Source organism: Sinohyriopsis cumingii, chromosome 14 (genome assembly GCF_028554795.1).
Source record: "Sinohyriopsis cumingii isolate HCF-2022 chromosome 14, ASM2855479v2, whole genome shotgun sequence".
Lineage (NCBI taxonomy): Eukaryota > Metazoa > Mollusca > Bivalvia > Unionida > Unionidae > Sinohyriopsis > Sinohyriopsis cumingii.
In genome coordinates this window covers 21322622-21345789 of record NC_142974.1, presented here as the reverse complement: position 1 = coordinate 21345789, position 23168 = coordinate 21322622, and the positions used below count along the sequence as shown (strand labels likewise).

Genomic DNA, 23168 nt, shown 5'->3' with positions numbered 1-23168 from the left:
GGTCAAAACAAAATCTTGCACATTGGTGAGGTGGACGAAGCTGGTCAAAGGTCAATACATGCATGAAAGCAATATTTCGATGCATATTCCATTTAAATTCTAATATGATATTACATAGAAGTGTAAATAGAAGTAAATCTGACCATTTGGCAAGATGAATTTAAAGTGTTTAGAGGATATCAGATTGAGTATTATTTAAATAATAGCACATAGCTGCATATATTATCTGAAGTATATATATTGTTTCAAAAGTATGCTAAACTCCAGGATAACGATTTCGTGCCACTAGATCTGGCATACTGAATGGAGCTCTATAGCAAAGGACCTATGTTGTATAGTGTGTAACAGCGACTGCAGAATGTTAGTCGTAGTAAATATACCTGTACTTAAACCGTGTCCTATTGTTCATGCTAAACTCCAGGATAACGATTTCGTGCCACTAGATCTGGCATACTGAATGGAGCTCTATAGCAAAGGACCTATGTTGTATAGTGTGTAACAGCGACTGCAGAATGTTAGTCGTAGTAAATATACCTGTACTTAAACCGTGTCCTATTGTTCATTCGATCGCGTTGTTATTTAAAGTATCAATAAAATAATCAGTTGTCATAGGTAATCTTGATTGTGTTAAACTTTTCCCTATTAAGTTGATTACTGGACGAGCCCAACCAAATTTCAAAGAATGTGAATGAATGGAGATAAGAGGACATTTAGCTTAAAACCGATTGAAGATTTAAAGGAAATTCATGCAAAGGTCTTTGCGTTTGATTATCACGGATATAGGATGCTGACATAACACGCCAGGTTAGTCTTCTTCACATAATGAGAGAATATAATTGTTTTTCTCATTTATGCGTTCTTTTGGAAACTGATTATAAGAAAGATAGCTTTAATGACAGGATTATATCATAATCAGAATTTGTCTGAAATACTATCTGCAGATAATCCTGGACACTCGAAGATAAATGCGGAAATGTATATAGGTAGGATATACAATAAAACTGATAAGTTATAATATATATCTATTAGGTGAGAGGAGGAGAAAAATAGAAACATTGATCGAAAACCAATTTAATAATTCAATTTTTGAAAGGAGAGAGAGAAAACGATGGCAGCAATTGTAATTAAGAATATTCTGCCATTGCTAAACGAAACTCATAGTAAATACAAACATACATTGATTTCTGCCTTGTAATCATAAAAATATACTCAACCTGTTATCTATGATCATATGTGGCTTTATAAATCTTATTACATGTTAGTGTTTGCTGGCCTAGTATGGAAATATAATTACAGTAATTTCATAAATAGACGGCGAATTTTTCTGGTAAAATTAATTTCCAAATGTTATGCTACGTCATAGGGTTCGTCTCCTATCCATCAGATATGTACTTTATTTCTCTGACTGAAATGGTAATTCATAATTGCTATACCTGCATGCAAAATGGTGAGAAATATGATTATCGTTTTACCAATATTTTACACACATATCTGGAACAGTCGTATGGATTTTACACATGGAAGCGTTTGTAACCCTGTCTTCTTTTTTCACTATGAACATTTATCGAAAACTTTTCCACTCGACTCACTAAAGGGAATGGCCGAAAATGGCACGCTGTCCTAACAATAACGCGAATATCACAATATTTATTCAATTTCAAAAATTATAATACTAATTGCCTTAACAATCATCTGTAATTGGAAATAATTCCCGATGCTTAACATTCCACTGGAGAATATAAAGGAGATTAACAGCTAACATTTCACATTCTAGTATTCTTATATATATATATATATATATATATATATATATATATATATATATATATATATATATATATAAAGTTGGGAAAGAACTATGAGTGTCTTGACTTCTTAGCGTTGTGTTATTCGTTTGATTGCTGTCTTTACTTTCTTGAATGTATCAAAGTTATTAATCGTGTTTGAAACGATTATCATGGATTTTATTAATCTACTGTTTAAAAGAAAGCTTCATCGTAGTCTCTTGTATAAAGCATCATTTGCATATTTAGATTTTGTTGCGTAAGACATTTTCTAATTCTGCAAAGTACGAACGCCAATAAAATCATAATTTATTACTAAATGATACCTGAATGGTTTAGACGTTATACTTAATCAACTCAAACGCCATTCTGGACCAGCAACTGCTACCGAATAAACATACCCACGTTCTAGGTTATTCAGCCTGTTTGTTTGGTTGAAAGGCAGTTTACAAACTATATGCATCTATCAATTAGAACTATCGTACAAAGTGAAGAAAACGGCTTCCTTTGTTATGGGTGACATTATCACATCTCTGAAACGTTATCCGTGTATATAACACACATGATATGTTTGAGGGTGAGCAGGATTCGTAAAGCCAACAGGCTGATTGCAAAGATTTGAAGAATATGGAGATAAGCATCTTAGCGTTCACTGTTACGCTACCATGATATGGGAACAAACTCAATATTCTACTGAGACCATAATCGGAATGAGCGAAAGAAAAAGAAAACACACAGGCCATTGCTACAATTGACAGCGCTTCTCAGTAGAGCTTGTATAGTGTAGCTAGTTTGGGACATATAAGATAGCGTGTGAGTGCACCGTCGATGCAGTAGGAACATGCTGATTTGGCACACCGCTACCGAAACAAGCATCACAGTCACTAACTGCAACCTTTCTTCTCATGTCATTTTTGCTATTCAACAGATGAGAGATCAACACGATATTGGGGTCACTCAAGGTCGCAGATCAAATTAGGATTTAGAAGACTTGGACTGGCAGAATGTAATCCATAAATCAAGCCAATATACATTTTTAAAGTGAGTATGGCGAAACTTCCACCCCCACCCAGAGAGAACAAAAATACTAAAATAGATGACCGTAAGGAAAATTTGTACTATATAGTGATTAATATTAACACTCTTGCACAGTTTCAACACAGTCTTACAGATTGGGATAACTTTGTCACTTCTTACAGTTTAGCGCTTACAAATTGTGTTCCTAAAGCAGGAAATAATGTAGTTGATCAAGACTTTTAAGTACTTCCGGAGAACCTACGTCTCTAAAAACATCCAATGACTTGCCTCTACATATGTATGCCGTTGCACCCAAAAAGCGGGCCTACTTCCCCAATATCAACAAGCAGTATATATATATATATATATATATATATATATATATATATATATATATATATATATATATATATATATATATATATATATATATATATATATATAGCTTTAACCAACATCACTCTCTTCTTCCACCCAAGTCACCACCACCGGACAAAAGACTGATTTTTATGGGTCGACTATGAGGGCAAAGGTGTTCGAAACAAAATGCAAATGTAGTTGTTCACTCAGTCTACAAATATGAAGATATACAAGACCAGTTAGGGTAATACGTTGCAAGATATTTACAAAGATGGAGACTATGCGAAATAAACTGGAGGAAACTTGTTACGATAAAGTGGTGATATATAAAAAAAAGCAAAAATATATAAAATAAAGAACAAGTCAACAACAAGAATAAAGTATTCGTAACCTCTCTTAAACATGCTTGAGTCATATAAGGAATACAACCCATAGCACAAGTCCCAAGTGATAACACCTTTTTTCTTTCTTTCCTTCAAGCTCACCCTTGCCTACCTGTAGTTCGATTATTTTAAGAAAGATGCATATATTCAGATTTTTCTTGGACTGGTGAATTTCAGAAATACGCCTATTAATATATTCAGGTTTTTCTTGGACTGGTGAATTTCAGAAATACGCCTATTAATATATTCAGATTTTTCTTGGACTGGTGAATTTCAGAAATACGCATATTAATATACTCAGATTTTTCTTATTGTATCGCGGATGTTCACATAGGCTTACGTATATTTACTTATGTACCATTTATGTAGTTACAGTAACATTAGCCATCAACACAACTTAAATCGTGAAATAATGATAGTGCCTTAGGGATGAAATAAAGAATAGTATCTTTGCTAGGTATATTTTCTAACCGACATGGGGCCATATAAGAATAACTATTAAACTCTATAGAGCCGGACTGAGTCACACATCCCCCCCCCCCCATACATGTTCATTGGACGGTTATAGAAATACGTTGAATTTTAACAACCTTCTGCAAAAGAAATGTTTGTCATCTTTATAACGGACAAAAGGTAGCTCAATGCGCACAAATTGGAATTGATTAGTGGATTGAAGTTTCAAGTTACTTTAGCCTCTACATTATCATTTCAATTACATCATATCGATAACCAGTAAACAAGCTCGATGTCATGAATTTTCATAGCATAATTTGTTTAAATTTAGTCTCACAAAATTTGTAGATGCTTTATTTGATATAAGAGAAGCAGACAAGCTCATTTGCATATGTACACACACACACACACACACATTGGTATTCAAAGCTTGCCAAGTTATCTTAGGTCAAACACATACTGGTTATTTGCAGAAACATTCTTACATTAGGTGGATAAAAAAAACAAAACACGAACGCAAATATAAATGCCTTATCATTTTCTGTCAAATTTGACCAAACTCTGATGAGCAGTTTCTGATAAAATCTAATTGTGACTATATTTTATAACCTTAATGTCAAGCACACGGTTTGTAGATGATACCAATAATGTCCGGAATCTGACTAACAGCAATCCTACTTATAAAACTCTGAACTTAAGACCAAATCGTCCAGTGTCATCAGTAAGACGTCTTTTTTTGGGGTGGGGGGGATGGGGGGTGGAGGTGGGGGAAGGATGTGAACATTATAAACATACGGGTTTTGGGGGAAAATAGAAAAGTACAACAAATATGGTTGCCACTTATGTACATTGTTTTTTTTTATACCAAGCTTCCTTAACAATTCTTAGTTCATGAAATATTTTCTCATATATTCAACAGGGGACTTGCGAGATCATTCACTTCCTGTTCTTGTCAGGATACAGTACACACACTAACACATGCAGGGGCCACACTTATAAACTGGTCACATAATGGTATAGCGTATTTAATGTCAAGCGTTTATGACTGAAACAGCAGAGAGAACATTATAAAATTTGTTAAAGGCCAATCATGGAAAATCGTAGGCTAGCATGTGCAATTTTGTTTCTTCTATCGTCAGTATCTTATATTTCATCTGGGAATGGAGTCCAGAAACAGCGTCTGAGGTTGGAGAAAGATCTGCTAAACTTAGATGCAGAGTTTGTGAGCCTACGCAAAGACTTGCTTCAGGAACGTATGAACAGACATAGTCTTACTGAAACATTGGAACATGCCATTTATCAGTGCACGGGTAATTGTAAGGATACGGGTCTTGAAGAAAAAGCTGCTGGATTTATTAAAGAAAATGTGACAGAAAAATCATCTATTTCAGGTTTAAGTGCTTTACATAATTTTCAGATATGGCAAAGATTTTTCCAAGCTGAGAAAGCAAACCGAAAGACTATTGAAAAGAAACTTGTTGCTACTGAAAATAAATATGCAGAGCTGATGTTGAAAGTGGAAAACTTTACAACATTTAAAGAAAAACAAAATGCACGGAACAGTAAGTATATTATGTATCATTTATCACAGCTACAAATTATTTCTGCGAATAATTTTCTAAAAAGAAGTTAAGAGAAATGCTATGCATGTACCGTGTTATCATGTCAAAATACTGAATCGTTTTGGCTAAGCAGTCATTTATAAAGACTCAAAAACACATTAGATTAAAGTCAGCTTTGGATTAGTTTATACTATTGGTTTATTCAGTATATTGTTCTCATGTATTCAGAACATCTGTCTGGATGTATATGTCTGATATCGAAGAATAATAATGTATATTGATTTTGGGATCAGATCGACTGTCAACCGCTGATGACAACGTGGTAAAAATGAAAATAAAACGTTAGAATATGAACCACATAGCTGTCCGAAAAACCCATTTCACATATATAGACATTTGCAAGTCCGTAATTTAGTATGAGGTCCAATCTAATCAGGTATACGATAGGTAATTGTATCAAAAATGAACTGTTTGGCGACTTGTCCATGGATGGGAGGCGTCACTTTTCAGACAAAATGTGTAAACGGACCTTACACTCGGTAATGAGAACCTGGACATATGCTGGGCAGGTCATCGTCCCTTTACATATGCATATTACACATACAATCCACCAAAACGAAATATATATTATCAACTATAAAGCGTTATGAAAGAAGCAAATATTCTCAGTTTTAAATTTTGACGAATTCAAGTTACTAAAAATAATAAAAAAAGAGAAAATGTATTGACTAAAACTGTTTGTAAAGAATAAATTCCCTGCTATTAAATCTAGGCCAAAAAAGATTCGTTCATTAACCCGACAAAATTGGCCCTTGGTTTTAGTATAATCCATTACGCTATGGAAGTCCGATTTTTCTTATTTCGGTGTTCTAAACTCTTGTGCATGCATGCGTAATATATAAATCTTTGCTCTCGGCACAGTTGGAGAAAATTGAAATCTGAGGAAATGGTTCTGAATTATGTGCAGGTGTTGACAACGAATTTATAACTGTGTCCATCAGCTTGATATAATAGAGGAATGCATTTTTTCCTTTCTTTTCTTGTTTGGTAAATGGTAAATGACGTTATTCCTGTTGTACATCTAAATCCACAGAACGTGCGCGCTCCATCAATAAACCTTGATACTTACTACTTGCTCCAGAGTTATATATTGGATTTGCTTTAAGAGCCTGATGTACACTGGCCCTAGCTCATAACCTGTATACCATCAAAATCCCCATTTTTCAATCACATACACATATGGCATTCGCCTAAGGGTCATACAATAGGATGTAGAAGAGAGTGTTCTAAATTATTACATGATTTCTTATATATTATAAACGAAGTTACAGGCGCTTGCATTGAAATGTCTTATATAGTTACTACTGTTTTCGCTCTGTATATATTGGAACACAGAAGGGAACTTTGAATTACGTATTTAAACCATGACTAGGCCTAATGTGCGTGAGTGTGTGTTGGAGGGAGGGCTCACTCCTATATCATAATACTGAAAACAAGTGGACTTTCAATTTAATAATCATACAGAATTTATCCGTCATGCAAAGATAAATAAGTCGGTGCATTTAACACTTGCCGAATACTCATAGGATAATGAATGTGTCTTTTTACAGAGCGAATTACTCAAGAATTTGTCATTGACGGGAAATATACATTTCAGACGAGGTACGCTATTTTAAGCTAGACATAAGGCATATCTAAAAGACTTTGGAATTTTACTTTAGAGCCATTCCCTATTAATTTGCCAAATACCCTTTGTGTTGTTGTATGGATACAGATACTATGTTGAATACAGATATACCCGCCATTCCACCCCGTGGGCAAGAAATGCCTTAAGGTACATGTATTGTATGATAAAAGATTATAAGATATATGCAGCCAGCATCATTATATTCGACCAGGTGAAAGGGCCGAGGTTGAATGAGAGACAGAGACAGGAACAAACAAACAAACTGACATATGCAAATTGAGCCAAAGGAATCTTAGATGAGTAAAATTAATAGGTATTACGTTAAAATATTGCGCATATTACTATAACATAAATCATAATTAACAAAATCAATGGAAACAATAATGGCTGCTTGCAATATTATACGTATTCAAAGAGTGAATGTGATCACAATGAATTCGATTTTGCGGCTTGTGAATCAGTCTCAGGGGGAACAGTGGTAACCAGATGGGTCTGACTGGGCTACCATTGCCTGCTGCGCGAGTACCTTCATCTCGTCACGAATACCTGATTAAACGTGTCCTAATCAAGGTTGTAAATCAGGGGCTTGTATGGGCAAAGATAGGCCAAGCAGCCAATGCTGTATTAGAGATTTCGCATTTAGTGCGAGTACGTTAATACCGTGGTTATTCTAACAGACGCCCTGGGAGGTGTAATTTCAAATTAGGGGAATTATTTGATTTCGTTTTGTCTGCTTTGAGGATTTTAATACTGTTCATCACTGTTTGACAGAAAATGTTCCAAAAGTAAGTTGTTCTAACAGTCGCAAGATTACACATGTATCGTTTAAATGATCCTATCGATAAGGTAGGAATTTCATTTTGGTGGAAACAATGGGGAATGTCCCTATTAGGTGAGAGATTATATTAGAAAGGCTACTGTATGTTGAGATTCTAAATTCTTTTTAATTTGAGAATTAATGGCCAGTTCAGCTGGGTTTCATGGACACCTATGGAAAATATACGTTGTATAGAGGGAGTATATGGCGTCAGCTTTAGATGCAATTGAAGTGTACACAGTTGATACATGGAGAGAACGTGACAGTATGCAAATTATAACCTTTGGGCTGCGGTGTTGGCTACAATGGAAAGATTCGTTGACTGGAGCTTTAAAGCAAACTACATACATGAAGCGTGTGCATATTTTGAATCTCCTTCCTGTGCTAGGCTCATATCGAAAAGAATGAATACATAATGCTAATATCTATTATAATCCGGTTCTGGTGCTAAGTCACTGCAATGGTGCAACGTTTTGTAGAGATAATTTCGCAGTACATACTGTCGCAGTCAGCGTGACATTCAACCATCTGTCTGTCTGTCTGTCTATCTATCTATCTATCTATCTATCTGCAGGTGTATTCTGGCTCGTTACGTTGCTTGGTGACCAACGGTTGTAGTTAAACCATATCGTGAACCTTGTTGAATGCTGCTCAAAATGTGTAAGGTGCCTCAAAATCTTCAAGCTCATGCTATCAAAAATAATAATAAGAGCAACATAACTTAAATTCGTCAAGTAGTAGAAAATGGATCTAAAGTATTGTCATGATATAGATTTAATGACTTGGAAAGTTCAACTTAAGGCAGCTCGTCTTGTTTCCGTTTAAACAAGGCATACTAACGATAAGCACTCTATTTTGAAACAGGTTTGAATGTCCGGATATACGCGAAATGTGACTTCTTTAAAAACCTTAAGTATGCAATGCAAGGGTTCCTATCGCATTTTCCCGCATGTCATACACAAGATACCACTATGCAAAAAAAATGCACAATTTTAAAAACCTTGTTGAACTGCCGCATCTCACTTCATATTTTTTTAAAGTTTCCTTTCCGATATGTTATTATTATATGCTCATGTTTGTCTCCATTATCATTACGTTGTCAGAATCTTGCAACATTTTGTGACAGTTAACACCTTTATACTGTACGTATGTGTGTGTAAAGCTAAAATAGTATATTAGGAACTACTTTGTAAACAACCAATGTACACTTGTGTAGTAGACTCTTTAAGTTTTGATTGATTACATTTATTTGTAAATGTACTGGAGCAAGTGTTTCATCCATTTGAAAGTATAGGTGATATATTTAATGATGTAGATGGTTTTACTGAGTCAGAAAGGAAATTTTCAAGCATGCAAATTAATCAACATGATATTAGCAATGTCAATAAAAGACTTGATACGCAGTAATTGAAAATACCGTTCTGTTCATTTAACAATTATTTAGAAGACTATTCATATAGTTTCGCAACTAGAATGTTTAAATATATGACAAGAGCTCTCTATGGTCTATCAAATTATAACATGGAAACTAATGCATATCAAAGACGTACCATTTTCAAGTATGTCAACATATTAGATTCAAGAACAACATGCAGCTGAATGTTTTGGTAGGAAACTTAGAGCCTCGGAGTTAGTAATTTTATTCCTGCTAGGTAAATAGAGTGCAACATAACAACTGCTTTTCCATATTCCCCGTGTAACTATGTTGACACAATGTTAGGCTACCGATAGTAGACACACTTTATGATACATGTCATAGCTGGGGTCCCTCCAACGGCGAGATGCAAGTAACAGGGCATTATCATGTTTTCGTTTGGAGGTAATAAGAATGGTAATAACAATACCTACATTACTGCATCTTGAATTTCGCCAAATTGTACTTTCTTAATTCTTCAAATCCGACCGACATGTCCTGCGAACTATGACACACACATAAGCTGTACTGGAAGTTCGAGTAGCCTCCATTTACAGTTGACTCCATTCATCTAACTTCATTGAAGTGACGCAATTATCCAGCCTGTCATAATCGGAAAGGCAGATATAAGTTGGATCAAATAAACAAAATCCATTCGTATTCTTTCACAATATCACTCAAAATTCAATTTTAAGTAGACCAAAGCGACAATTGTTTTTCAAAAGAGGTAGAGATCACAAGACTAAGTTAAACGGTACCTGGGTGGAGCTATGTGAGAATGCATATTTCTATTGTGTATTGATGAATATACAGTTGTGAATGAACTCATTGTTTTCTGCAAAAATACTGCACGACCTTGCGGAGAAACGAGTTTGTATTTTCAACATATTAATGCAGTAACCTATAATTATTGCAAGACCTGAGTAACTATAAACCACATCAAACAGAAGGACAATTACAACTTTCAAATGAATAATGACAGCAATATCTAAACCATTTCCTACTATTCTGTATCGGCGCATTCTTACTTAGCCTATCATTTAAGTACAATCATTCGTAACCTACCACTTTAGTCCCTTGTTATTCAACCTTATCGCACAGTTGATTTAGTTTTTCTATAGTAAGTGCAGTCTCACAAGTTCGATATGACAACGTGTTACATATCACTTTATGTGAATGTGGTTGGTCTAAATAAGCCCGTGAAATTAATGTTCAGTATTCTCTTTACTGATTGGCTGCTATCAAGGGAAAACTATTATAACCCCGCCTTCTGGAATTTTTCGTTTTCATTGAACATTTTGGCGGCCATTTTTCGATTTCACTCAGGGAGGGAAAATAGGGAAAAATGTCTTTTCTGTCTGAATTTGACCACTTTAACCCCACAGTGGTTCGTTGTGTCATGAATAACAATATCATCATATGAAATAAGGCATATAACCCAAAGAGAAGAAGAACAACAAGCCGCAAAATTAAGACTATTGCTCATTTGATTGCGAGTGTGTAGGGGTGGGAGGGCGGTCTATTTGTAGCATATAACCCACCCTGTATACACGTGTGGTTTACATGGTAACCTAAACGCATAAATAAACTCATCTCTGCTTACATTATTATGTTTATAAACACTAGGAAGCTCACTCATATGATCATTACTGTTGTGATTGTATTATTTGTAATGGCTAATTGTATTAAATAATATCTTCATTAGCATTACCTTGTTTGTACAATACTTTTATTCTCCATTATCTATTGTTGAAAATACTGATAATAATAATAGTAATAATAATAATAATAATAAATAAATGAATAAGTAAACAAATAAGTAAAACCTAATAATCACACTAACAGTATCAACATCTCTCTCTCTCTCTCTCTCTCTCTCTCTCTCTCGTTATCTTTTGCAACTGGTTTTAAGGATTGGATCATACATCCTGTATAAATATTCATATTGGTATAATGGAAACGAACGAGTCAATTAAAAAAACAGTCTTTCAATATGTTTTGCCATATTTAATATTAATAATGGTGGCAATGAACGATCTTTAACAAGAAGCACTGCAAAGATATTGATATTTAGTCTCCTCTAGAGATGCTAAATTTGTACAGCGCATTCATCTTTGCTTTGTCGTAGTAGGTCGAATTGCATAATGATCTACATGCAATCTGGCAAGTTGAGTTTGTTTCTGAAATAAGATTGCTGCATTATAATACGGGAACTTCCCAACATTGAATCATGCTCACATCCGTTCTAGTGTACATACAATACACATTAAACACTTCTTTGCGATGTAGCGCAAAAAAGCGACCTCAACCAAAATGTTCCTGCGCACTAGTTTCCCAATAACAAGGACTACATGGAAATTATTGTTATGCCTTTTTGAACTGCTGTCAAAAGTCACAGGCCACCCTCTTTATTATCCGTGGCCATTTGTCTCGCCAATGTGATCCATCAGGACGATCCACTTTTGTCAATGAGCCAGATAAAGTGTGGGTCCCTAACACTTATCAACCGTTAAACCGGACATGTGCATTTCAATTGTTGGAGATTGTTAACTTTTGTTGTTGATGAATTATTTGCATGTATGTGTACTCATGAAAAGCCAGGAAATTTCATCACAACAAGCCACTGATGATATAGTAGGTCCACATTTATATCAACGTAACTGCGCGTGCAACATGTGCAACATGTGCAACATTTGAGAATCGAAACCAGTTTTAAAAAAATAACTCTTAAACCTAATTCTTTGCATTGATTGTTGACCTTAAACTTGTTTTAACATTGCTAGGATGGGCCAATCAGAAACTGTTATTGACAATGTGTAGCTTGGCTAGTAGTGGAGAATGTAATCAAGGTTCATCATCATACATCCAATATATCGTCAATGTAATGAAAACGCAACATCATACAACAATTGTATTAAAAATATAATGTTAGTGCTGTTATGGTTGGGAGATTACTTTAAAGGGTGGATCAGACTATGCATTGCTTTAGTTTGATGTCATTCAGCAACGGAACGAGGTCATTTAGTGTCGCGGCAATTAGGATTAAAGGAATTTGATATGGAATTAGAGGAGAGAGAGAGTATCACAACCAAGCTACCATTATGTGTGAACGCACTGTGTAAATCGGTTGTTGATGATAAACTGACATTGTGTGGGTAGGCACTGTGTAAACTGGTTGATACCATTAAACTGACATTATGTGCGGGTGCACTGTGTAAACCGGTTGTTGTCGCTAAGTAATCACAATGTGGTTATGTTAGGTTTACGTCACATTTAGGAAGCAGTAAGCGTGAACACTACCTGCAAAATATATAATTCCAAACATGCAAGGGCATACACTGTGATGATTTTTGTTACAAGCCTTAGGTAAAGAGTCACAGGTGAAAGACCAATATCAAATTTAAATAAAAACATTTCCAGTAGACTCGTCTAAACAATGAACGTGTACTCTATATTCTGAAGTTTTGATATCTTGATCTGAGATGGATATAAATGTCACAGGAAGGGAATGAAACCTGTGCGGCATCACACTTAGGGAAAATGTGGACTGGGTCATAACCTTACACCTGAGAATGATTTGTGAAGAGTTTTGTTTCAAACCGCCGGTAATTGCTGGCTTAGACTAAAGGTTGTTTGTACCATGCAAAGTATTTATGATATTTTAGAGACTCATACAATATACACATTTTCTACAAAGTATGCATATAATGAAAGTGCAAACGACTGCTTCATATCAAACATTTGCTTAATCGTATGATTTAAAGTATAATCATATTAACACTTAGATCAGTGATTTCCAAAACGAGACAACCTATGGGTCACTAATGTTGAATAATGCTTTGCATTGGGTAAGGTAGGTGGGCGCTTAGGATAACCAAGGGGACAGTGGCCAGAACAAGTTTGGGAACTAGTGAATTAGTTTAAATGTGTTCATGGTGCATGAAGATGTTGCATGAAGGTGTTGCATGAAGACAACACATTACTGTTTTAATTGATGTAGTATATATCAATTTTACCTACCAAAAGAAAGATAAAGGTGTATATGTGTGTAGCATTTTGATAGATAGATAGATAGATAGATATATTTGCTTACAAACTTAACGCCAATTACGTCATTTTCACTCTTTCATTAGTAGTTTTTTGGTATTGCGCTACCAAAATGTTTTCGTTAGAAGTGTTTCTATCCATGTCATCACATTAATGACGGTTGAAGGTCAACTTGTTATTAATTTAGTCAATCCTATTTCTGCTACTCCAAACGTTGGTGTTTCCATCATTAGGTGCAATTCCGTTACAAATATCTACAAACTTCTTACCTTGTGAACAACACCTTAGATTCTAACGATTTAGATACGAATTATATTATTTATCATTAATTGCGGACAAAATCTTTGAAAAATAAATCTGAAATGAGTTCTAACTTGTTATGTGTATGTTGTGATTTGTCGAAATAATGTGGCTGCCTTTTTACAGAGTCTATGAACTCTACAACAACGTACACAAAATTAGAAACTATCCAAGATTAACAATTTGGTTTGGAGAATAAATAAAAACCACATGAACACCAAAATACCCAAGATGTAAGAAACAGAAAAACACACAACAAGTAAATGCTAAGCAAACGTGTGCAATCTCTATTCAAAAGCGAATAATTCACTTTCCCATTTCAACTTTTGCAGGGTCATGCAAAAACATTTACCGGGCGTCTAATAATCCGGCATCAGGAGAATATCAGTTATGGACATCAACCGGCGAAAACGTTTCCGTCTTTTGTGACTTTTACGATGGGCATGGCTATACCTTTGTATCCAGAGAAGGTTTGAACGTTCTCAACAGCCTCTTAGATTTATATACAGACAGAAGTCACGTTATTGTGCGCCACCGTCAAAAAGATGGAATACAAAAAGATGTCGAGATAGCTCCTCATTCAGCATTCAGGTACAGGTACCCATTAAGTTTTCAACTTAGCAAAGCTGATGGGTTCCAGATTCCATTGAATGCAGCATTAAAACCGTACATCTACCTTGGATTTTTACCAGAATCCTACGCAAGAAGCAAATCAACACAAGGCTACCAGGCCGCAGGAGAGGACATTACTTTCACCAACTGTGACGCCAATCCAAACTCCTATCTGGCCTTTTTTGCCAACCCATACAATCTTATTCCGAATAATTACTACAAGCGATGCTGCATCACAACGGTGGTGGACGCTTGGATCACAAAGGCAACATATACGCCATCGTTCCGCTACCTACCCCAAACGTACTTCCTTGAGTTTGAGATGCACATGGGAGGTTGTGGGGGTTATGTCAGCAGAGACTCATTCCCGATGATGTCTGGTGCTTCCATTGGCTTCAGATTCGGTAAGTACTGAATAGGGGCTTCCTGTTTGTGGGATTATTCGCGATTTTAAGACCCTTAAACAAAAGTTTTATGATACTTTTCCGGATCTGCCCTTAAACGCGTAAATAAATTTGGTCCATTAGATGGTAAAAATAGCTCAAAATTAATTTGAAGAAAATATGCTGACATTGATTTCAGACACAAAAAGTACGATTATCAGAAACTCACAAAATCATCAAACGATTATCAGCAGGTACACAAACGACGACCATACCCATAAATCGACTAAAGAAATTGAGTGTGTACAATATAAATAACCCCAAAGAAATACATAATATTAATGGTATGATCTTCATTATCTGAACTTTCTTCACAATTTTCGGTGAATTGGTTGCTTTAAAAGTAGTGCTGAAAATACGATAAGGTTGTATTATTAAAATATGCCGTTTGTAAACAGGTATATATTTCTTGAAAATAAAATGTAGACTTATAAAAGGTTTTATTTATGTTATGTACCAAATCATATGTCACTATTTACATTTTGGTCTTTTTTAGAAAAAGCAAGACCATTCACCAAGTATTTACTGATTTATTTGAATGCTGGTAATTTCCATTATTACGTTTCTTTGTTGCCATGGAAACGTGTGTAGAAAAAAAAGAAAAAATAACATTTGATCTCCACTCGAGTACATTTTTTGGTTCGTGTTATTGTTCCATTCATCGTGGGCTGCCGTTTTTGTGTTCTAAATTTATTCATAAGGTCCATGTCAGTATGTTTCCGAGTTCCTTTATATGTCCATATATATTAAGGTTGGATCTTTTACGTATGTCATATATCTTTTTCAGATGCATGAAGATTTCTTGAAGGAATTCGGCCGAAGTATACACGCTGATGATGAACGTTTTCTACAAAATGTTAACCAATCGAATTATGAACGACAATATTAATATATATAAATTTAATCTCAGACTCAAACTTTATAATATTGTCTTTAGCAGAATCTAGGTGCATATTTCTAATATGAAATGGTTCTCATGTATGACTGTCAGTGTTATAGTTCAGTTCAAAATCAGTATCAATGTGTGTTTCGCATTAGCTTAAACGATGTTTAATAAAGCATAATGAAAGAAAACTATTGTTGTATTGTACGTCGAGTGAAAACAAAAGATATAATGCACTCACACAGCGTCATAATCCATTTCACAGTACTACATTGCAAACTCTTTGGAAAGGTAAGTAAAATATGCTGGGAAATCGGGGTTAGAGTATGAGTAGTGAATGGGGCGATAGAGGGACAATGGGACTTATCATTAAAAACATTTTCCCAGCACTATAGGGAAAAAGGAAATTTAACATGGAAATACAGGCCCGGCACTATAGGGACAAGGGGAATTAAAAATGGGGAATACAGGTCCGGCACTATAGGGACAAGGGGAATTTAACATGGGGAATACAGGACCGGCAATATAGCGACAAGGGGAATTGAACATGGGGAATTTGAATATGGGAGTTGGATAGAACACAGGCAATATACAACAGACATTTAAAAAAAGAAAAATGAAATTAGGCATGAAGGTTAATTTCTTTTCGAGGCATATGATTGGCCCTGGAAAGGGCCTTTGGTTTCTTCTTCTTCTGCTTCTTCTTCTATTTCCTCCACTTCTTCCACCAAGTTCTCACTTTTTCCATCATTCCTTTCTTCTTCTTCTCCTACTCTGGCATTCAGTCAGGATGACCCAATGCTCAGAACTTCTACTGGACTTTGATCCAATTCAGATTGAGACTCTCAAACTCTTCCTTTATCGTGTTGTTTTCTCGTTCTTTTCTCTCTTCTGTCCAGTTGTCTTTGATCTTCTTAACTTCTTCTCTCATCACTTTCGTCATCTGTTCTTAGCTTTCTGCACCTGACTTCCTCCCATTTTATGAATGACCACTGACGTCATGCCAAAATGTTTTCCAGGAAGCCCCTGACTCTTGTGAGATGATATATGGCCTCCTTGAGTGATCCCACTCTCTCATAGATAGGATGAATCAAGCCTCTTAACCTCTTTTTCTCCTCTTCCATCATCCTTTTATCAACTCTTTTGCTTCCTTTAGACTATTAGCATAGTCCAGACACTTTTCTAACTTAAATTCTTTCTGTCTTTTCCATTACAAACATAATATATAATATCCAATAATAGACGCCTATCAACTTATTCAGCATCTCCGATGCAGCCACCATCTTCTTTGTCGTTATTCCATTGAAAGGCGCGAACGACGTACGCTATGCGTTCTTAAATGAAAAGCACAGACGTGAAGGAAAACATCCCTACTTTTCTCTTCTCATATTATCTACTATCCACACTAACGTAATGAGACAGCAAAAACATAACCATAATATACTATTCACAAACGGGAAGCAGCAAAATCAAACCCAAATATACTATTAAGACACGGGAAGCAACAAAAAACTAACCACTATCTAATATCCATACGCGGAAAGCAGCAAAAGTCAGATCATAATCTACTATCCACACACACTAAGCAGCAAAAAACAAAACCAAAATATACTATCCACACACTCAAAGCAACAAAACACTAACCATAATATCCTATCAACACACGCAAAGCAGCAAAATCAAGCCCATAATGAACTATACACACAGACGTACGAGAGCGCTTATAATCACACACATAAACACATACAATCACACCAGGAAAGGAATGAGTGTTTATTTTCACACTACTACACATCCAAACATTGGCAAATTGATTACTATTTATTTTCTAGAGTTTTGGCTAGCCCTGAAAAGGGCTGTTGTTTCTAATTTAAGATGCACCTGGCTAATTATGACATCTCCCAGGCCGAGCACCACAGACACATCGACGCTCGAGTCATTTTCCCAATGTATTCTTGTGGTTGGAAGTGCAGATGGAGCTTGAGTAGCTTCATTATCCCAGTTCTCCGTTTGAGGGATAGTGAAAATTTGTTGTCTCCTTTGTCTATTATTCATCCGTGGATGTTGTAAACGTTGAGGCTCCCACGCTTGTCTTTGCTCTCCAATTCCATGGGTCTTGGTGCTGGTAGTAACTGTGGTGTTTGCTGCTGGGGCGGTGCCCTCGCCATAGGCTTGACTTCTTTGGTGTGCCTCATGATCCGGTGGGACAAGATTGGACTTTTCTGCTCCCGTTCCACTTTCTTTTTCTTTTCCTCTTTTTCTTTTTCTGTTCTTTCTCTTTCTTCTAAGGCTTCTTGGGTCAGCTCGTTCAGGAGCTGCCTGGCATATTCCAGGTGCATCTGGAGTTCGATCACCTTTTTAAGACTACTGCTCAATTTTTCTTCTTAATCAATCAACAGGGGTAGCTAGACTGCCGAATTATTTTGTATTTATATGAAAAGCACGGACTTGAAGGAAACCATCCCTTGAGACCCAAAACTTATATTACCTAGATCATTACCTAAAAACGCGCGGACCTAAAAGAAACACTCACTTTTTTACTACGCATCACTATTTTAAAACAATTTAATTAACCCCTTGAAGAAAATGCTTATAATCTCACTTTCTAAACAAGATAAAGAATTCATGTGCTTATACACGCACTTGAAATTTTTCTAACTTATCATAGGAAATGGAATGTTATTTCTTTTCTAGAGTATGGGGTAGCCCTGAAAAGGGCTGTTGTTTGTCTGAAATTGAAGCTATGGTCATCTTTTAGGGTCTAAGATTGCGGCCTTCTCTGACGACAGGCTTTCTCACAGGATAAGGTCTGCTTCTTCGTAAAGAGGAGAACTCTTTGGTATCGACACGACAGTCGACAAAACCTCTGTCAGGTTCAGGTTGCTGCTGCTTCTGTTGTTGCTGCTGCTCTCTTTCTGTTCTCTCTGCTGTTTCTGAAGTCTGTACTTCTCCGTCCATTCTTCTTTCTCCCTGTTAATTTTTTTTCTGAAGAGCTCTTCCATCCGGTCTTCAGTGACTTTTAACATTCTAACATTCTCTATCTCTTCAGGCTTCGGTATCACACCTTGTCTGACAAATGCAAATTCACGTAGGCTTCGTTCAGCTTAGCTAGTCTTGAGTACATGTTCGTAGGAGGATGAGCCGACAATGGATGGTCAGACTGGAGACTGTGCCGTTTTTATGGTCAAAGCACGGACTTGAGTGAAAACATCCCTGCACGGTTTTCGAGTCGGAACGTTCAAATAGTGTGATGTGAGGGATAGAGAGAAGTCAAAGAGCATGAATCATGATACCTATAGCAAAACAAACGACAAAGCCATTTTTTTCTTCAAAACACATTTTTACTTAAATCACTTAACAAGTAACAATGAAATTGTAACATTAATCATTCAATATAACATTAAACATTTTCTCAAATAACAAACATTTTTTCTCAAATAACTAAGAATTTTTTGGACAGGGCTGACAACGTTGTGAATGATAATGTGATTTCTTCTGTTGGAAGTGATTGGGCCATTGATGGACAATACGTTTCCTAGCTAAAGAAGAAAGATAAGCATACGTGTCACAAAACCATCGATCTACGTTCTCATCGTTTCTAGAAGAACGACGACCAAAATAAGTCACTAAATGTTCTAAATAATATCCCAGACTGCGGTGATGCAGAAAATACACACAATATTTTCTACACACCAAGTAATCTGTGCCTTGTAATTTCACATTATTGAATCGTGTGGTCTGAGCATTTCTTCTCATAAAGTCAATGATATCGTCTTCCAAAGTGGGTAATCCATACGAATCAAAATACTCTACACATCCTTCATGAGGAAAGTAGACGGCTACCAAGTGGGTTCCTGGGAGATGACTGTTGTCCGTTTTGATCACATAAGCTTGATGGTCTTGAGGTTTGCGATGAGGGAGTTCATCTTTAGCACATACGACAGGATTCCAAGAAGCAGTATACGAACTGTGGTTCAAAAGATTGCAATATTCCCAGGTATCCATGTTTGTGTGGTTTTTTTCTTCACAGGTAATGATAAAGGATCAATTCGATCCGGATTTTCTCTTGGAAAATGTCTGACAAGAAAAGGGTACGAGTTCCGATTTCGGACCCTGGTTAACGACGGTGTCTATGCGACGGATGTCCAGAGGCGTTAATGGAGGACAAGAATGTTCACGCAAGCCTTTATACCACTGATGAAACACGTCTTCTATCTCGATGAGACTCCAAGCTTTTTTCAGATACTCGTCCAATTTTGCTTCTTGACTCAACATCAGGCATTTATCGTGTAGAATTTGACTGGGATGATCGTTTTGTCATCTACAGCAATCATTCTTGATCAATTCCTTAATTTCATCTACCAGGACTGTAGCAAAACAGGAGACTAAATGGGCTTCTTGTTCTGGCCATCGTGACCTCATCGTGATGACTTCTTCGTCTTTGTCTTGGGATTCTTCTTCCGCAGTCTCCTCACATTCCATGTCCAAAGTTTCTCCACTAGGTAAAGAGGGATAACATACTTGCTTGACTTCTAATGGTCTAGAATGACTTCTCTCAGACTGTTGATATCTATGGTATTATCGAATACCGCGTACAGGATGACGTTTACTGTCGCAGACAGCTCTTTTGCAAACTGAAGTTCCACTCGAATCTGGCCAGATTTTATAGGGTGGAAGTGTCCCTCGTCACTGCCCTAGTCAGGGGTGAAATCAAAAGCCCAAAAGCATAGCCTCCTGCATAATCTTCGTATGTAATACCGTGACTGGTGTTGGTTCCTAACTGTCCGGTGGCTTCGTACAGGGACAAGTACGATCTCAAGTAATTCTTCTTCTCAAAGTCAGGCTCGAAAGGTCGGGTACACAAGGTCTTGCAATCGCGACTGACTTCGATTTCCTTCACGTCGAAGTGTTGAAAGTTGAATTTTTAGTGAAGGCTCCGTTGAAGGCTGAATTCTCGACTATACCAAGGATTAAACGCTTGGGTAACTGTCAATGGAACAGATGATCTTCGATCATGGAATGATGGCTAGCGGGAATGGTGAACGTTTTCACTTCCACGCGTCGTATTGGATACTTGACGGTCGTTCTCCTCAAAGTGTGACTGATATCGTTTCCCACTTTAGATAACACTTCCACGCGTCGTTCGTAGAGTTTGGCCTCCTCGATTTTGCTTTTGGGATTGACGGAAGCACTATCAGCCAAGAAATTGAAAGCGGTACTGCTGAGATGCAGTCTCAAGCGAATATTTACACCGTTCAGCAAATATTTCACTTGCAACCATATGTCCAAATGCAAACGATCCATTAGTTCTAGATTCTTTCCGTCTTTGATTTTTGTCTCATCGTTCTACAAATCCCTCATTGTTTTTTGTGGATGAACCCGTTTCGGTTTCGTTAAAATCGTCCACATCATCAGGTTGACATCGCATGCATGCATTGAGATGGGTGTTCTTGGCGTCTATTCCGTACGTCAAGAGAGTTTCTAGGCAGGCACGGTAAGGGTAATTATCCATGCTGCTACTGACTAGTTTGTTATTCAAGTACAAGTCCACTGAGCTGAACAAGGAATGCATGAAATTGTTGACGGGAGCAACTTTGTCGTCATCTATAGCACCTCCAGTTTTATCTACAATTTTGAATTCAGGTACAAGTGACTGCTATTCAGATCGATGTAATCTTCGGGCTGTCCTTAGATTTCAAACTCGATGGGAGCTGAATATGTCAATGAGGAGACGAGATAAAATTTCACCCATTGGGATACTTGCATCGTCATCATGGTAGGTGGCATGGCAAACAGATCCAGTTCAGACTTGGAACAGGCGCAAGACTCTCGTTGCATAATTTTTCTGTTTCTCAATAATTTAATAATCAAAAACGTCTAAGTTTCGGATGGTTCATATTTTCTTAGTCTATCTAGCTTTAGAAGTGTGAAGTCTGGTGAAAGGGTGTTTTCTTCGTCGTCTTTTTCTGCCTTGTCCTTGCTGTGGCTTCAGGGAAGCGGGAATGGCTGACTCGGTAGCGTACAGGGCATTTATAGGTCTTTCTCGTCGATCGAAAAGGTCTTTGCCCGTTTGCAGCAAGACATTTTTACCTGCTCTCAAGAAGGCTTCTTTGGGGTTTTGTTTGTCAAAGATGACATTTTGGAGAAATTCTTTGCCGTGTGTCAACGCTGCATCTTTCAAGACGTGCAATCCGCGTGTCACCATCGGTTTCAACACAGGGCCCACCGAACAAAAGGCCGATTTCAAAATATCTCGTAAACCGTGTCCTCGCTGTCGAGCAACGCCTCGGTACACTGGATACCAGTCGTTAGAGAACCGTTTTCGATAATGGAGCTTCACCGTAACTTTCTTTTTGGTGAATGGAATATTCTGTCCCAGATCTCCATTTATAGCAATGTTGACAGTGTCCAAATAAGACTTGCTGACGGGCAAATAATGAGGATGTACAAATTCGCGGTGAACGTGATAAGTGTTTCCACCATCCTGGTCATTGGTCGTGGCAGAATCCACTTTGAAAGGAATGACACGCATTAACGGTACGGAGGTGTGAACCACCACGTTATACTCAACCACATCGGAGTACACAAAAATCAAATTCAGTCCTTTGTTCAGTTCTACAGGGAAACGAAAATACCTCGCAAAATGCCCGTTGTTGTCAATGGTCTGCCTATCCGTGACCATAATGAGATCTCAACCCAAAATGTCATACAATTCAAGGCAAAATTTAATACGTATACTTTTTTCCTCACTTTCAAATTTGATCAGTAGACGATGAGACACTTTATGGTACTCAATGGTGACACGTTTTTTCAGTGTCGCAAGAACTTTGTCAAATGCTGCATGGAATTTGTCAGCGATTGCCTCGACGAGATGTTGAATACTAAAATAATTACCTGGGTTAATTTTAAAGTGATAAATATATAAAGGAGGAGAAGTGTCACTGCTGCTGCGGAATACTGTGTCCGTCGGAAGTGATTTATGTTGATTAGTGATAATCATGGTTTGTGGCACTGTTTGGTCTAGAATTTCGATGTGAAAAGTGTTTTGAGTTTCAGTGATGTTTTTTTTATTTGTGTTGGGTAAATCATTCTACAAAAGCCACTTCCCAATGGGCTTCATCTCCATGAAACTGTCACTGGGAAAAGTTAAGTAAAATTGGTTAGGGTGACTCATAATTCCAGAGTTCAGTGGCTGTCCGAGGGGTTACTGGAAGTCTCAGGAGTGTCTCCGGCCAAAATAGAGTTGTTGTTGTTATTGTTGTTGGAGTGGTGACTGACACTGGCACTGGACACAAGGTTGCCGTTGTTCCCGTTCGAGAGTAATTTCAGGTAGGGATTGGGAAGCAGGTAACTGATGCAACTGCTCAATAAAATGGTCCACAATTGTTTGTCTCCTTGTTGCAAAC

The 23168-nt window shown here is 36.9% G+C and overlaps 1 protein-coding gene across 1 annotated transcript; it reads left to right on the top strand.

Annotated features, from left to right (window-relative positions):
• The first annotated feature begins 4941 nt into the window (after positions 1-4941).
• On the top strand, positions 4942-15953 carry LOC149783400 (uncharacterized). The gene is made up of 3 exons (XM_089931630.1): positions 4942-5559; positions 14157-14840; positions 15667-15953. Exons 1-3 carry the CDS (start codon positions 5088-5090, stop codon positions 15672-15674), a joined length of 1164 nt encoding a protein of 387 aa, XP_089787756.1. The 5' UTR covers positions 4942-5087; the 3' UTR covers positions 15675-15953.
• Positions 15954-23168: the final 7215 nt, after the last annotated feature.

Excerpts from the sequence above, each read along its gene's own strand:
- LOC149783400 (XM_089931630.1), top strand. The coding sequence starts at position 5,088 with ATGGAAAATCGTAGGCTAGCATGTGCAATTTTGTTTCTTCTATCGTCA. Across the intron at positions 5,560-14,156 it reads AAAACAAAATGCACGGAACA|GGTCATGCAAAAACATTTAC; the intron begins GTAAGTATATTA and ends CAACTTTTGCAG.